Source organism: Calypte anna, chromosome 1, assembly GCF_003957555.1.
Source record: "Calypte anna isolate BGI_N300 chromosome 1, bCalAnn1_v1.p, whole genome shotgun sequence".
NCBI lineage: Eukaryota > Metazoa > Chordata > Aves > Apodiformes > Trochilidae > Calypte > Calypte anna.
The window spans coordinates 87,341,117-87,357,647 of NC_044244.1; the positions used below are offsets into that span (position 1 = coordinate 87,341,117).

General features: G+C 40.8%; 1 protein-coding gene across 1 annotated transcript in view; it reads left to right on the plus strand.

Annotated features, from left to right (window-relative positions):
- EPHB6 (EPH receptor B6) overlaps window positions 1-15,412 on the plus strand; it is a 66,296-nt gene extending 50,884 nt beyond the window's left edge. The window contains exons 7-17 of the mRNA XM_008499108.2: window positions 4,617-4,741; window positions 5,210-5,372; window positions 6,249-6,363; window positions 8,813-8,868; window positions 8,983-9,102; window positions 9,490-9,737; window positions 10,729-10,944; window positions 11,996-12,145; window positions 12,295-12,488; window positions 13,706-13,861; window positions 14,872-15,412. Coding sequence (XP_008497330.1) covers window positions 4,617-4,741; window positions 5,210-5,372; window positions 6,249-6,363; window positions 8,813-8,868; window positions 8,983-9,102; window positions 9,490-9,737; window positions 10,729-10,944; window positions 11,996-12,145; window positions 12,295-12,488; window positions 13,706-13,861; window positions 14,872-14,980 — 1,652 coding nt within the window. The 3' untranslated portion in view covers window positions 14,981-15,412. The remainder of the gene's footprint in view (window positions 1-4,616; window positions 4,742-5,209; window positions 5,373-6,248; window positions 6,364-8,812; window positions 8,869-8,982; window positions 9,103-9,489; window positions 9,738-10,728; window positions 10,945-11,995; window positions 12,146-12,294; window positions 12,489-13,705; window positions 13,862-14,871) is intronic.
- The last annotated feature ends 1,119 nt before the right edge of the window (window positions 15,413-16,531 follow it).

Below are 16,531 nucleotides of genomic sequence, written 5' to 3' on the forward strand. Positions count from 1 at the left end.
GAGAGAGAGAAGCCTTTAGCTCACGATTGAAGCACTGAGGGTGAATACCTAAAGAAGTGCCAAGACATATAGGAGGGTGTTGGGTGGCTGTTTCAGGTAGCATGAACTGCGTAAGGAAATCTGTTATGTAACTGTAGTTATACATCTTCACAGAAGGGATCCTGACACAAAGAAAGAAAAGATCTTAAAATCCAACTGTATTATTAAAAATAAATAAATAATCTGACAAAAATGTTATTATTTTAATACCTTCAAGTGTACCTACCAGACTAAGCATATCTCTTCTCAAGTTTCAGGACAGAATCAGGGTTTCCTTTAAAGGATTGTGAAAAAAAATTTCTCTGTGCACAGCTGTTAACCACCTGTCTATTTTGGTTTTTCCTCTACACCTTCCACTGAAGCATATAGTAATGTCTGTTGCCAGAGACACTCTACTGAATTTATTCATTCAGGCAGTTGTTACATTCCTAGAAAGGAGAGGAAGAGAGACAGCAAATACTCGAATGTTGGAATAAATCTATGCAGAGTTTTAAAAGCAGCTAGATTTTTTTTTTTTTAACTGAACCAGGACATTATGAGAGCTAATGGAGATATGTGAGGATAAAGGTTACATGACCAGGTTGCCTTGTACCTGAAAAGATACGTAGCAGCCTTTTACATCAGTTGTATTTAGAGCAGTGGGACCTGGCAATACCAAGAATCTGTAGAACTGCAGAAATGAAAGCCAGACAGTCTGGAGGCTTGTGCAAGAGTCTGATTGGGGACAAGGACCATAATCAGTAGTGCCAGGAAGTTGAAGAGGACTTGACAGAAGATTTTCAGGTGAAATCGTGTCAGAAGAGGAAAAGCGTTAATGTCAAAAATGTCAAGTATGATTATGAGATTATGAAGGAAAATTAATTATCTTCATGAAGGGGTTTGATTCCCCAAAGACAAAAGAGTCCTCCAGTAAACTTCCTTGGCAAGAGTAGGGACACAGGCAAGACTCTGCTTCATAAAGTTAGTATGGGAGACAGTATTGAAAGCCTTACTGAAGTCAAAGAAGTTATCCATGGCTCTTTCATCATCTACCAAGTCAGTAATTTCATCATAGACTTGACTCATCGGTCAAGCTTGAGTTCCCCTTTGGGAACTCATGCTGGCTACTCACAATTACCTTCCTGTCCTTCATGTGCCTAGAAATGGTTTCTAGGTTTATTCCATCATCTTCCCAGAGATCAAGGGGAAGCTGAACTGTCTGCATTTCCCTGCATCCTTCTTCTTGAATACGGAAGTAGCATTTGCTCTCCTCTAGTCCTCAGGCATCTGTCACAGTCACCATGATCATTCAGAGATTATCAAGAACAGCCACAAAATAACATCAGCCAGCTCCCTCATGGGTGCATCCCGTCAGGACCCATAGAATTATGTAGGTACAGTTTGCCTAAATATCTTTCACCTGATCTTCTGCCAGGAAGATCTTCTCTCCTCCAGATTTCCACCTGGTCTCTGGTATCTAAATGTCTTGCTAGTAAAAATTGATGTGAAGATGTCCTGTGTTACCAGGTCCCCTATGCCACCCAACACTGGGCACACATTTTCTCTAGTTTTCCTGTAGCCCCATAGGTCCTTATAAAAGCCCTTCTTGCTTTTGATATCTGTGGCCAGATTTGATTCCAAGTAGGCTTTGGTGTTCCTACCCACATCTCTGAGTGCTTGGACAGTGCCTCATTATTCTTCCCAGGTTACCTGTCCCCACTTCCATCTTCTGTATACTTCCATTTTTTTGTTTGAGTTTAGCTAGGAGCCCGTCATTCAAACATGCAGGCTTGGCTGAATTCCTGCTTGTTGGTAAGGACCACTTTTGCAGCAGAAGGTAATCCTTTCATGTTTTGGGGGGTCAGAAAGTGTCAGACTGTCTCAGCCTACTGCACTTGCTATTGAAACAAGAATGTTGCTGTTGTTGCCCACTGCACTTGTAACTAAAGCAAGAGCAATGTTGGCTGGTGTTCACATTGCAATGTGGCTCAATAAATGGGGGGTCTGCACCATCACATCCTGAAAGAAACCTTTTGTAGTTTTACCCTTGTGCTTCTTTCCTCCTTGATCAATGAACATCCCAAATCACTTCTGTGACTCTACCAAGATGACTGCATGACCAAGGTCAGTTCCTGGGAGATCCACAGTGTCAATAGAAATCATGTTGCCACATCACAGAAGAAAGGGATTACCTTGTCTGTGGAGACAGGTGAGAGAGTTGGGGTTGTTCAGCCTGGAGAAGAGAAGGTTCTAGGAAGGCCTCATAACACCTGAAGGAGTGCTAAGGAGTACTAAGACTTGTGTTGTGTTACCTGAAGAAGGACTACAGGAAAGCTGAGGAGGGACTTTTTACAAAGACACATAACAATACAATGAGCGATAATGGTTTCAAACTGAAGGAGGGCAGATTTGGATTGGATATTAGAAAGAACTTGTTATCTGTAAGGGTGGTGAGACACTGCAAGATGTTGCTCAGAGAAGTCATGGGTGCCCCGTCCATGGAAGTTTTCAAGGCCAGATTGAATGGAGTTTGAGCAACATGGTCTAGGGGTAGTTGGCCCTACCCATGGCAGGGGAGTTAGAACTAGATCTCTTAAGTTCCCTTCCAACCCAAACCATTTTGTTACACTATGATAACAAGGCTCCCTGTAAAAAAATAAAATAAAATAAAAATCAAGAGAGCAGACTAGTATAGCAGTCTGTGTCAATCCCCACTTACACAAAGAACAGCTGAGTACCATTCTCATTAGACTATGAACAGCTCTGTCTCGCGACATTCAGTTCATATTCCATGCAGGTACCATGGTAGGCAGCTGAATCCCACCATAGTCATTAAATCAGTGGAATCTAATGAGCAATTGAGCTCACTCTGAAGCAAGGACTTGTAGAGATGCTGAACCCCTGCTCCCTACTCAAAGATCGTCTTCCAATTATCCTGAAATTTCTTCCTGGAAATCTCTTCCTAAGAAGAAACTCATACTCTTCTAAGTCTTGGACGAACATGGAGGGTATGTGTGTGTATAAATTCATGGATGTTTTTTGTAGAAGTGGATATTCATTCTCCAGAAAGTTTTGCATCCAAGATTCAAGTGGCTGCAACAACCATTCATCTCCCTTCCTGTTTTGAGGATATTTTTTAGAAGAACTGCCTACTACAGGAAAGGGTTTCCTATTAACTAGGTGTTATATACTTCTGCTGTCTTCAGAATATGCGAATGGTGGTGCCTCCAGGAGGAGGGGGTGGGGAAAAAAAAGAACAAAAAATACTCCAAGTAGTAGCTTGAATTTTTTCGCACCGTAATATAATTTTATTTCACTTTACAGTGTTTAAAATCATTAATCATATATCTCTAAGATAATATTTTGGTGTTTCCTTCCTAGTGATTTAATGAGTTTCAGCTTGGTGAGAACTAATGGCAACTACTGAACTTCAGACATAGAATAAAAGATTTCTAAAATTGGTAGACACAAGTTCTTGCTTGCTTTCTGGTTTGATTCATGTTTCCAAGGCCCTCTTTTATGTTTGATGTCCACATGCTTGCTTTCTGCATAATGGGAAGTTGACATTTTCCCACACTAGTTAATATCTAACACACACCATAGATACTTAATATCATTATGGAATCAAGAGAGCTACCAACTCCCTCTGGACAGTATACCAGGCTGACCTGTTCGCCAAAAGAAAGAAAATTAGCAAGCTATTTCTATGATTCTATTTAGAACTGATAAAGCCTGTATGTGAAGCTCACACACACACATACACACTTAAGAGCAACCCTTTAGGTGGTGGCTTCAGGCAGTAATGGTAGTTCAGAGCTTATTCAGACTAGACTTATGTGTTTCAATGGCCTGCTGATGAACTGAGACTCTCAAAGACAGTGGTGGGTTTCACCTGGCAGGGCCTGGCCCAAGCTCCAGTAGCTACTCTGAACACAAGGCTGCTTGTCAGACTGTGAAAATGAGATGGTTTCATTCTCTGGGATCTGCAACTGAACCGAGACCACTGACGTGAGAAGTGCTTCACAGTCTGTTCCTTCACACATTAGTGTTCTCATCTGCCTCTGTCTTCTGGTTTGCATCCATGATCTGGTAGAGAAAGGCCTCCATTATTGCTCTGATGGCCAATACTCCATCTTTCTCCCCAGGCAAAGAATTATAAGCTGGGGCAGAAGCAGAAGAGAGGTAGTGTGCTCTGCTTTTGCTTTGACCACTGTCACATCATTTGTCCAAGCATGATCCTAGAGCAAGGAAGTGGCACTGAACACCGTGGCATCTTGCATGTAAATTTACAAATTTGAGAAGCAGAATAGTGTTTCAATTACAAATGTAGATAATTTTATAATTTCAGTGCATGATCAGTTGGATGTGGATTTCTTCATTTTCTTTCTGTTCAAGTTGTCAGTGGCTGTATCTTCCAGTACAGTAGAATTGTGCCTGTGTTTTTTCTGTTAATTGTATGAAGTACTTCATAATGTAAATGAAGGGAAATTAAAGGAAGAGCTGACCTAATCTATTAACTCATTATGAATCAATATTTATTTATAGTTCATTGTTAAGCTTATCCCTTTGTCATCTCTCCTTCCTCTCTTTCATTCCAGTCCCCTCTGCTGTCCCTATGATGCATCAGGTGAGTCGTACTACCAATAGCATAACACTGTCATGGCCTCAGCCAGACCAGCCCAATGGGATCGTCCTGGATTACCAGCTACGCTACTTTGACAAGGTGAGCAGAATGTGATGAAGTGCTGATTGTTTGCATAGCTGTTATGCAAAAGGGAACAGGGAAATCATCTGTCTGTGAGATGTACCTCTGGATCAGGATTGATAAGGTGAAGAAAAATGCATCCGTTGTGGGGGAAGAATAAGCTGTATCAAACCCAGAAATTCACAATATACATTTCATCTTACATCAGTCCATCGGCTTTTCCCAACATGGAATCTTCTAAGAATGATGATTCTGTCTCTGGCAGAGCTTTGTCGGAAGCCCAGGCCTAAGGGAATGAAAAGCAGCACTGAGGAACAATGAGTAGTGTGTAAGGAAGTGAGGTCTGGAACAGCAGTTGTGGTCTGGGGGGCTTTGTAGCAGATTCAAACAATATCAAGCCGACTTATAAACTAGCATTTCTTGATGGAGAGAAGAAGCAGTGTGGGCAGAAGTCTCACATTCCTTTTTGATCACTGACATTCACAGGCAGAAGATGAGGGTAATTCACTCACCTTGACTAGTGAAACCAACATGGCCACCATATCCAGTCTGAGCCCAGGCAAGATCTATGCTTTCCAAGTACGAGCTAGAACAGCAGTGGGTTATGGTCCATACAGTGGAAAGATGTATTTCCAGACCTTAATGGGAGGTAAGTGCTACCATTTTGTATTCAGATCTGCACATGACCATCTTTCACTTCTATGTGTCCCTGAGTGCATCAGCTTATCCTCTGGATGACTGCCATCAGACACGCCTACTCATCTTATGTTTCTGCATATCCTATTTGCATATGCAGATTTGCTCGCTCATGCGGGCAGAGTATATTGTTTATGCTACTTCTATATTCCCTACTCCTACTCCTGGCTGCCCATGCATCTCTGACAAGCAGGAGCAGAGTGTGTTAGTAGGATTCTCTTTAGGAGGGTGTCACAGTACTTATCACTATAAACTACTGTAGTTTGGTCTCCAGCTGTCACAGGAGAGTTACAGCTCAGTGCTCTGTGAAAGTCTTAACAGACAGGTGGTACCTGCATATACCCAGAGGCTTGCTTGCCTTCCAGCATTATCACCACCCATTCATACAGAGAGCAACATATTACCTTGTGACACTCTTTGGTCTGGATCAAAGATATTCATGAATATCATCTATAGCCTAAAAATATAGGGTCAATGGGATACAGCCCAGCTGCAGAGCTGGCCTATACTTAAGTGGCCAGTCCTGTGTCAGTGGACCAGGGGAAAGAAAAGCGGATTCAGAGTGAGCACTGGCTTTTTAGAAGTAGGAAGGAAGACAATGGAGAAGCACAGTGACTGAAAGGGTAAGAGGATAACCAAGTCGAGTTGAATTGTTAGGGGTATCATCTTTTTGCATTTCACATTGAATTTGTTGAATTGCCAGGACTAGCCTGGGAAACTAGAGTGTGGTAGGGATAGAATTATGGATGAGACTTGGTTGAGTAGAAGAGAAACTGTGAGAGTTACTGTTTGCATTTAAGTTTGTGCATGCTTCTGTCTTCCTTGCTAGGGGAGCGCTCGGAGATGGTGCAGGACCGACTGCCGCTTATCGTGGGCTCAGCGCTCGGTGGCCTCGCCTTCTTGGTAATTGCTGCCATTGCCATCCTTGCCATCATCTTCAAGAGGTGAATTCCTTGACCTGCTCATGTGCACTGCAGACAGTGGAACTTTCTTACCCCTGCAACATAACTCCATCCCAAGGGAAACAGCCTGATCTGCATTTATCCAGATGTCCTTGAGATACCATTTTCTAATTAAAGAAAGATCTTACTGCTGTCTGAGGAGCCTCTCCTTTGGTAAACCACGCATGTACTTAGCTGATACTTGGCTAGTTAGCAATATGAAAACAAGAGAAGCATTTTACAGCTGGTCCTCAAAAGGTATTTGAATACATTATTTTAAAGAATGGAATGTAAATTGCATTTTAGGCAAGTGAGAACGAAACAAAGTAATGAAGAAGGATTGGTGGAATAAGTGTTTGTATCCACTTACTTAGCCACTCCACTTACTCTAACCAGTAGCTCATTTGCTGAAGAATAAATCTGTACAACCCCAGTGGTTGCATGGAACAGTAAACTCAAAAATACAGGTTAAAGAAAGCAAATACTATTTCCTATTTTGGAAATAGAAAGGGCAGGTAAGTCAGTGTAGAGATAATCTTTTATGGCCAAAAGTAAGGCCAGAAATTTTAAAGAGAAAGGGAAGATTAGGATCCTACTTTTGCAGAAGTACAAAGGTACACAATCAGGATTTTGTTTAGAAGGCATTACATGCTCCTTGAATTTACTGAGGTTTGAACTTAATCCCTTAGGTTAACAGTAACAAATTTCTGTATCTTTGCTTTACTTTTCCTCTGCACAAGAGAGATGTTTTAGCTTTTTCTGCTCACCTAAAAAAGTGTATAAAATACTTCAGAAAATAACATCTAGTTTTAATGATTTCTTTCCTGTTCTCTTCCATTTCTACTTTTTTTTCCCCTCTCTGTTTGTGTATATCCTTTTTAATATTTTTTCTTTGTGGAAAGCAAAGAATTATCAAATATTACTATACTTGCATCATTGCCTCCTTTTATAGTTTTAGCTGTTAAAAATATAAATTCTTGTTGCAACTGGAAAAGTGATGTTATTTGCACAACTCTATAAAGCTTATGTTTTTCTAAGAAAAAATGAGGCAAACTCAGAATAAATTAGTATCACCAAAACTCTGCTGGGGAAAGTTACTAATGGGTTTCTTTAAATGTATCTGCATAGAGGGGGTAATATAAAAATCAATTAATTCTTACTTGAAGGATCATGTACAATTAATAGGTGTTCAGAAAAAGTGGAGATATCAAATTTCTATTTTAAAGTTTTCTTTGATAAGAAAACTAAGTTTGAAGATGTAGGAAATGAGGAGCACCACATTAAATGAGTAGAGAAATTGAATGTGACTGAATATATGTAGACCCATTTGCTATAAATTTAGCTTGTCTTAACTTATTTTTGTAAACTGTTGGTAAACATTTTCCAGGCAATATACAATGTGAAACACTATTTTAGCTACTTCTTTTTTATTTTTTGAGTGATGTAAACCCTATATTTAAAAAATATGAATGAAGACCTGACTCTCAGATGCAACAGCAGAGTTAAGAGCTTGTAAGTATAGACCCCAATAAAGCAAATCTCTTTCCAAAACAGAACAGATTTTGAAGGTTTAGAAAAGATTTTAAACTAGCATGAATTGCACATTTTGGAAAAAATATGCAAACACTGCTGGGAACAGAGGAAGTATCTTGAAAATACAAATTATGTTCAGAGCAAACCAAGAATAGAATCAAACTTATAAAACAACTAGATCATATGGGAAAATATTGCTTAAATCACACACATGTAAGAGAAGAATAAAATCCGAGAAACGCCTGTGCTGAGAAGGATCTATGCTTACTGGAAATTAGATGTATATATAAGCAAGAAATATTATAATAATAAATACCATACCTGTTTTGATCTGCTCATACAAAAATCACATCATGGTATGGATTTCTATCCATCTGGCTCTGTGTGGCTGGTTTTGGGTACCATACTTACGAAAAGTCAAAGTAAATGCTGTTAAGAGACAGCAGGAGGAAAAATAAGAAATAATTAATCTTTGCTGAATCTTTACACAAATTAAACATTAGAGCAAATGCCTCTTAGAATGATCTTGAAGAACTTAAAAGGCATCACGGGAGATGGCTTAGATTAGCATTGAAACGAATAATTTGTCATAATTAAATGAAATTAAAATGCAAATTTAGCCTGCATAGCAAGAAAACTTCCAAGACAGTAGTGTTAAGCTGTAGTTTTTTTTTTTTCAGGATAGTGCTGGAAGCACTATCATTTGTTGTGTCTAAAATGGGGATGCAAACAGTGGTGTCACAGCTGTCACATAGAAAACAAGCATGCAGTGATTACCGTGAGATGGGCAGGATCATAACACCCATCTTCTAACCCTAAATTCAAGGAAACTCTGAGTCTCACATTGAGAAGCTTACCCCAGCATCCTATGAGAATCTCTTGTGTGTGTTTTGACTTAGCTTTCCTTTATGTCCTGCAGTAAAAGGCGAGAGACTCCATACACAGACCGCCTGCAGCAGTATATCAGTGCACGAGGTAAGTGTTCTCAAGCAACACATGGCAAGGGTCTGTTTCTTCTCTGGACTTGTTAATACCCATGTCTCTCAGGATTTCATTCTGCTGATGTTTTGGCTGTCTCCTCCACTGCAGGACTTGGAGTCAAGTATTACATTGATCCTTCAACCTATGAAGATCCCAGTGAAGCAATTCGAGAATTTGCCAAGGAGATTGATGTGTCCTTTATCAAGATTGAGGAGGTCATTGGATCAGGTAGTGTCCAGATTTTGAAATGCTTTCTTGTTTTCCTTGAGACCTGGCACACTACTGGCCTGAAATGTACTCATCTGTGGTACATCAAGTCTCTCAGGATAGCTAACCTTCATTTTTACCAAAACTCATCTTAACATACTTATCCTGATATGCTGGCTCCAAAACAAGTTTAAAACACCCTTTGAAGACTCAGAGCTCCTCATTTGAACCCTAAAGGTGTAATCTCAAGCCTGAGCCTTCATCAAGAATTTTACCTTAATCCCAGCAGTTCTAGTAACCCAATGTCCAAGCAGCAAGAGTTTTCCACACTAGAATGTTTTAGTGCACCTGACTAAAATTCTTTGCTGTGTTTCCTTACTTGAGGTGTGTTTCTTCCATCTCTGACAGGAGAGTTTGGAGAGGTGTGCTTTGGGCGCCTAAAACACCCAGGGAAGCGTGAATACACAGTAGCTATTAAGACTCTGAAGTCAGGTTACACAGATGAACAGCGTCGGGAGTTCCTGAGTGAGGCCAGCATCATGGGGCAGTTTGAGCATCCCAATGTCATCCATCTGGAGGGTGTGGTCACCAAGAGCCGACCAGTCATGATTGTCACAGAGTTCATGGAGAATGGATCACTGGATTCCTTCCTCAGGGTACCACAACTAGAGTCTCCCAGAACTGTTACTTCTTCGTCTTGCTGTGTGCCAGTCTCAGATCTGATAGGTTTTTCTAGCCTTCCTCTTCACTCCTGTTTCTTGGGAGTGAAGTTGTCCTCAGTTGGCTTCTTCAGGTTCAATAGAAATAATAGCAAATTGCCAAAGTGGTTTTGGGCCAACATAATGAAAATATTCCAAAAGCTCACCCATGATATAAATTTTGTTATTTTAGCCTTCTTCAGTTCAAATAATCAATAGCAAATGGTTTTAAATAGTTTCTTTGTATACAGACTTCTGGTTCCTTATGCACGTGTTCCAAAATTTACCTTTTTAATAATATTTTTCAGACTTTATTCCAATTAATATTTTCAGGTTTCAACATTGCAATGAAGTTACAAAATTTATATATATTATATATTGTAACTATATATTATATATAGCTTTGGACTCATGGTTTCCAGTGTGCTTTCTAGTAATGAATCATATATGCAGACATTTTTGTAGTATAGATGCTTCACTTCTTTTTCCTGATTCATATGTTAATTCAGCCACAAATGCTTCAGCAGGTACATTTTGAGGAGCTGTCATTCGGTTTAATTGCCCAAACCAGCACAGGAGCACATGAAACCATTGTGTAGAATTGCATAGAACCCATTGTAAAAATCTTAGAACAGTAAAGTGGTAAGAGCAGATTTGTCTACTCCCATTGATTTATACAGTTAACTTAGTAGTTAATGACACTAGGCACCACATGATAAAGGCAGATATGGGCACATCATGAGACACATCTTCAGAAAAGATTACCAGTGTCTAACTTAGAGATTCATTGCTTTAAGCCCATCCTCCTTTCTTACTTGCTGTCCCCAAACCTTCAGATTCTGGCAGAAGCTAAGATGTGTGTTCTCTGGCTTCATAAGTCCACCTTGTTACCTCATCTTTGATGGTGTTCCATGATCATAAAAGCATATATTTGCCTCCTCACTTGCAGCAGAAGGAAGGACAGTTCAGTGTGTTACAGCTGGTGGGGATGCTACGGGGGATTGCAGCTGGGATGCGCTACCTTTCAGACATGAACTATGTGCATCGTGACCTGGCGGCACGGAACGTCTTAGTCAACAGTAACCTTGTGTGCAAGGTGTCAGACTTTGGTTTGTCCCGCTTTCTGGAGGATGATGCTTCAAATCCCACCTATACTGGAGCTCTGGTGAGTTACCACTGTGGAGTGAGTTACTGCAGGGCTGCCAGATACAATTTTTTTTCTTGTGTTCTTCCTTGATTTGAGGTGCTCTTTTTATCTATCTTGAGACCAGAGACCAGTGGGGTAGAACCTTCTAACCTGTTCCATACTAGTGAAAAAAAAAGTAGATGAATGTCTGATCCACTCTGCCATGTGAAATGGAATCTCAGTGCTGTCCTGATGGTGAATAGGACAAACCTTATAACCTGATGTAGGTGATATCTTCCCTTTTCATTAGCTTCTTATAGGAAGTATAAAGGATTGAAGGGGAAACTGAAATACTTTACTACCACCCTTTGAGGAAAGAGTTTGGGGTTTTCCCTGCAGAAAAATAACTGGCATAAGTATATTTATGGGATTGCAACCAGCCATCAAATGAACTTACTGCCTATGAAGTTCTGGCACCTGTTATACATTCAACAAAATACGTGGGAGTATATTAGACAGATTGAAACTCCTGCTTGATGTGCAGAGGATGAAGAAGAATTCAGTCACTGGAAAGTGAAAGGAGTTTTAGGTGTGTATTTTGAAGAATGAGCACCTGAGTAATATTTTGTCTGTCAGGTCATACCTACAGCCAGAGAAGTCAAGGTGGAAAGAGGAAGGAGTTAATGCTAGCCACTCAGCATATCTGCCCTTGATGTTGGAGGCTGATATTGTTCAGTTTGCTTTAGATTTCCAAACGATTGTGACTTTCAGGAGGGTTTTACTATCTGCCACCTCTCAAATGCTACAAAGAAGAGCTATAAACTTTTAAACCTACTACATCATGGGATTTGTGGCAGCCAGGCATGCTGGCAGGCATGATTCTGGGTTTTCTTCACCTGTTTTTGTCAATAGAACAAGGTGGAAACCTTGAATATAGTTTGAATTTGAATCAACAAAGTCTACAAGACAACATCAATTGGACTGGCACCCCATGCTAAGTGTCATGCTGCTGGCCTGTGTTCAGTGATAGCATTTTCACAAATAATCCTTGTCTCAGTAGCATTCCTGTTGCTCTTTGACTGCTTTCTAGGGCTGCAAAATCCCTGTCCGCTGGACTGCCCCTGAAGCTATCCAGTACCGCAAGTTCACCTCCTCCAGTGATGTCTGGAGCTATGGCATTGTCATGTGGGAGGTGACGTCCTATGGTGAGAGGCCTTACTGGGACATGTCCAATCAGGATGTAAGTTTTAGAGGTGGTGAGAATGTACATCTGCCTCTATGTCCTGTATCAGTTCAAGTCGTAGAAAGTCATATTCCCTCAACTGATTGAAGCTTGTCTCCATTTGATTTTCCCAACTGTAACAAATCTTTGTTCTTCCCTTCCTACAGGTAATTAATGCCATTGACCAGGACTACCGCTTGCCACCACCCCCAGACTGCCCAACTGTTTTGCACCTGCTGATGCTTGACTGCTGGCAGAAGGAGCGGGTCCAGAGACCTAAATTTGAGCAAATTGTCAGTGCTCTAGATAAAATGATCCGCAAACCATCTGCCCTCAAAGCCACTGGTACTGGGAGCAGCAGGTGAGATTTAGTGCACAGTATTAGGGTTTATTCCCAGTCTCTGAAGGCTGGAAAAAATACTGTACAGCCTGGCTTCCTACTTTCTTTTTCTCATGATGCCTACAGAGAGACAAATAGGAAGAGAAAAAACTGAAGAAAAGGGTTGGAAGAACTATGTATCTTGATTCACTTACTGGGTCATGATTTGCAAGTGCTTGATGTGAAGGGAGATAAATCTCTTGATGAGGTGCACGAAGAGAAACAAGTGTGGGATCTTAAGGACTGAAGGGAGGGCCACATCTGGGTGCAGCTACACAGGATAATCTGTGAGCACACAGCACTGCATGGTCACAAGAAGTGATGAAGAAAGAGATTAGCTTATGGGGGGAACAAAATTGGTAGCTGAGACTAATTAGAACTGCAACTTGCATCCCATATTTTCCCAGCTTCATTTTGCAACCTGATGAACCAGAGGCAGGAGGTCAGGAAGCAAGTCTCTGTGAGGGGGTAAATTGTGCCAAGATTAGAATCCTGCTGGGCTGATGATGGAGTTACATTATGCTAGCCTAAGGGGGGTTTCCCTGTGGTTAGAAACCTTGTCTCAATGGAATGCACTCCACAGCTGGGGAGGGGAAAAGTGCCTGGTCATGCCCAGTTTACTAACAACAGCACATAAAGAGAATTCATAGCTTTGGGACAGGTTCAGATGATGGAGAAAAGAGCAAATACTGTGTATAAACAACCTTTTCTTTGGCCTTTTACTGCTGTGCTTTTTATCTGATGGGTGCAGGAGCTAAAACAACACACTTAGAGTCTCATAGGTTACTTTCTGATCCAAGTAGTGCATCTAGGAGAGGGAGAACTAGTCACAAAGGTAAAAAAGTGTAAGGTCTTATCTCTGCCTCAGAACCCTCCTCACCGCAACTCTGCCCAGCTAGTAGTAGGTCTAAATCCAGAAAGTGTGGAAAGATCTGAGGCAACAAGAAAAGATTATGCCTGAGAGAGTATAAAATGGGAAGGAAGGATCATTTTCTTGGTTTGGGTTGATTGTTTTCAGGCAGAAGAGGGAACACAGGTAACGAAGGCGGGACTGTAGGAATCAGGACATGAAGAAAAAATTCATTGTTCTCTATTCTGTGGTCTTTAAAAGTTGCATTCTCTCCCTCATAACTCTTACACTACTAGTGTGGTCAGCTGATGTTGATAACTTCGGTTTTTGGAACCTGCCTCTTTTGCAGACCATCTCAGCCTCTCCTGAGCAACTGTCCTCCAGATTTCCCTTCACTCAGCAATGCCCACGAGTGGCTGGATGCTATCAAGATGGGTCGCTACAAGGAGAATTTTGACCAGGCTGGTCTGATTACATTTGATGTCATATCACGCATGACTCTGGAGTAAGTAGAGGTACAGAGAGCAGGAGGTACCAGACATGGAGTTTTCCATGGAGAAATTTAAAACAGACTGAGAAATACTTAGTATTAGTAAGGGCTATATGGAGAATACACACAAATATATGAAAAAGGAGAAGGAAGCCAGACCAAAGTAACTACTGTTTCTTACATCTTATTAGGGCCTGTGGACACCCTCCCTAGCACTGTACATTTGCGGTCTGTTTCTGTAAGCACTAATACTGATCCCATGTACACAACAAAACACATTGTCAGTGTTGTAGAGAGACTGTTGTAGAGAGACTGTTAGATGAGAATGTTCATGCCAGCTGCACAAGGTAATAAACACTTTTAAGGAAATGTATAGAACCAGACATACCATATGCTGCATTGATATGTTATATAGAAGACAGGAGCCAGGAAAAGGAATATTCTTAGAACCATAGAATGGTTTGGGTTGGAAGGGAACTCTAAAAATCATCTGGTCCAAATCCCCTGAAACGATCAGGAACATCTTTCAGTAGATTAGGTTGGATGGGGCTTGAAGCAACCTGGAATAGAGTATCCACTCTAAACCTGCTCTTTTTCAATTTAAAACCATTGCCCCTAGTCCTGTCACTACATGCTCTGGTAAAACATCTCTTCATCTTTCTTGTAAGCCCCCTTTATATATTGAAAGGCTGCAAGAAGGTCCCTCCAGAACTTTCTCTTCCCTGGGCTGGACTATCACTCTCTCAGCCTTTCTTCATAGGAGATTTGTTTCAGCTTGCAAATAATTCTCACGGGTCACTTCCACTCTTCTTTTTGTACCATAAATTACCACATTCTGCCAACAGCCCCTTTTCCCACACACATTTGCCAAGCAAAAGTAGAAGCTTTGTCAACTCTGTCTCAGACAAAGATACACATTCACATACATATATATGCACTGATTTGTGTCTGCAGGGAAATGGATTGGGAATGTTCAGAACAAGAATTCTATTTTAACACTTTCCACATCCTCTGTTCTCTTCCAGAGATATCCAGCGTATTGGCATCACCCTCGTTGGTCACCAGAAAAAGATTCTAAACAGCATCCAGCTCATGCGAGTCCATTTGAATCAGCTTGAACCAGTTGAAGTGTGATGTTTACACCATCTTTATTCCACAAGTCTCAAACTCTGAAAAAGTTTGTGGGGGACTTCAGCGGGATTTACACTGTAAGAAAAAGAGGTGCTACATAGAGACTTAATGCACCCAGAGAATGCACACTACAATGTCCTGTTCCATGAACAAAAAGCCTTGCCATGATTTGAAAGCAGAGCTAGATAATTGGTGGCATTTAAATGTGGATGACATCATACACTGGGAAAGGTTTGAGGGAGGGAAAGTTACAATAACATGGGGAGGAGATGGAATAATAGCTTGGACAGATCACAGTCACCTGTTGCCTCTTCTCTAACAACAAAAGGTATCAGACAACTTTGTGAAGCCATCAGCAGGCTTTATCTGTGTCTGGGAGCCCAGCAAAGCTACAAAGACATAATAAAGGCAACAAAAAAAATTAACATTTTTTTTCCAGAATAATTATAGTGTAAGAGCTTATTACTCAGATGCAGATGATCCTCAGGATATCACTGGGTATGTCAGCTTGGTCCAGAACTCAAGCTACAGTTAGCCCAAAATACATGGTAAGCACTAATACGTTTCACTTGGTTGAGTTTGAGAGTAAAGGACTCAAAATTCTGTGCAGCTCTTGGGTCTGCTCTGCGATGCAGAAGGGAAATTTACTAATCCTTTGTGCTGATGCACAAATAGCAAGTCCTTGCTGCTATGCAACTCTATTTATGGGACTGCAACAGAATGGAATAATAATAAGGATTCCTAGAATCCATCCTGCTGGATCTGCAAGTGGATAGGGAAACAAATAAGTTCTGGTCCTCACAAGCCTATTCTTGAAAGGAAGGGCATAAATTGTGGTAATCTGAAATCCTGAGCACCCAGAATTTGAGTTTGGTTCTCTTGTGATCACCCTTACAGACACTGAAGAGTGTGACCAAAAAAAATGGAAGCCTTTTGCTATTGAAAAATACTTGCTCTTTTCTCACCTAACCAGCTACATCACCAGGCCCAGCTGGCTGAATATTGTTTCTGAAGAAAATGCAGACCTGCAGTAGTTAACTCCATATAGACAATTAGAATAATGGAGATGAAACTCTTTCATAAGTTCTTATCAAGAGGGATCAGGCATCAGTCCCACAAGTCACTTCAGACCTTAAAAAAGGAGTAACAATGTCACAGAATCACAGAATGTCCTTGGGATCTTGTTATCTGTTAGAGGTGCGTGGAAATTATTGGAATGACAAATGTTACTTCTTCCTTGAGACAGATTTGTGCTTGTTTAAGGAAAGATCTCCTTTCACGTGGATCAGAGCTTCAGGACTTCCTCTGTATTTATCACTATGCAGGAGTGTGAAAATATGAAGCTGAGCTTGAGAGGAAAACTCATGAACCAAACACTTTTTCACCTGTTGAACACATAAGAAAGGAAATGGAAATGTCCACCTCACTTGCACATAGAAGGGGAAATGGAAAAGGGCTTTTTAAGCAAGACAGCAATGAAGACTACATTGAAACATACCTTATTTGTGTCTAGAGAGGAAATGGCCTTAGCCGTTCTGATCTATGCCAATTTCT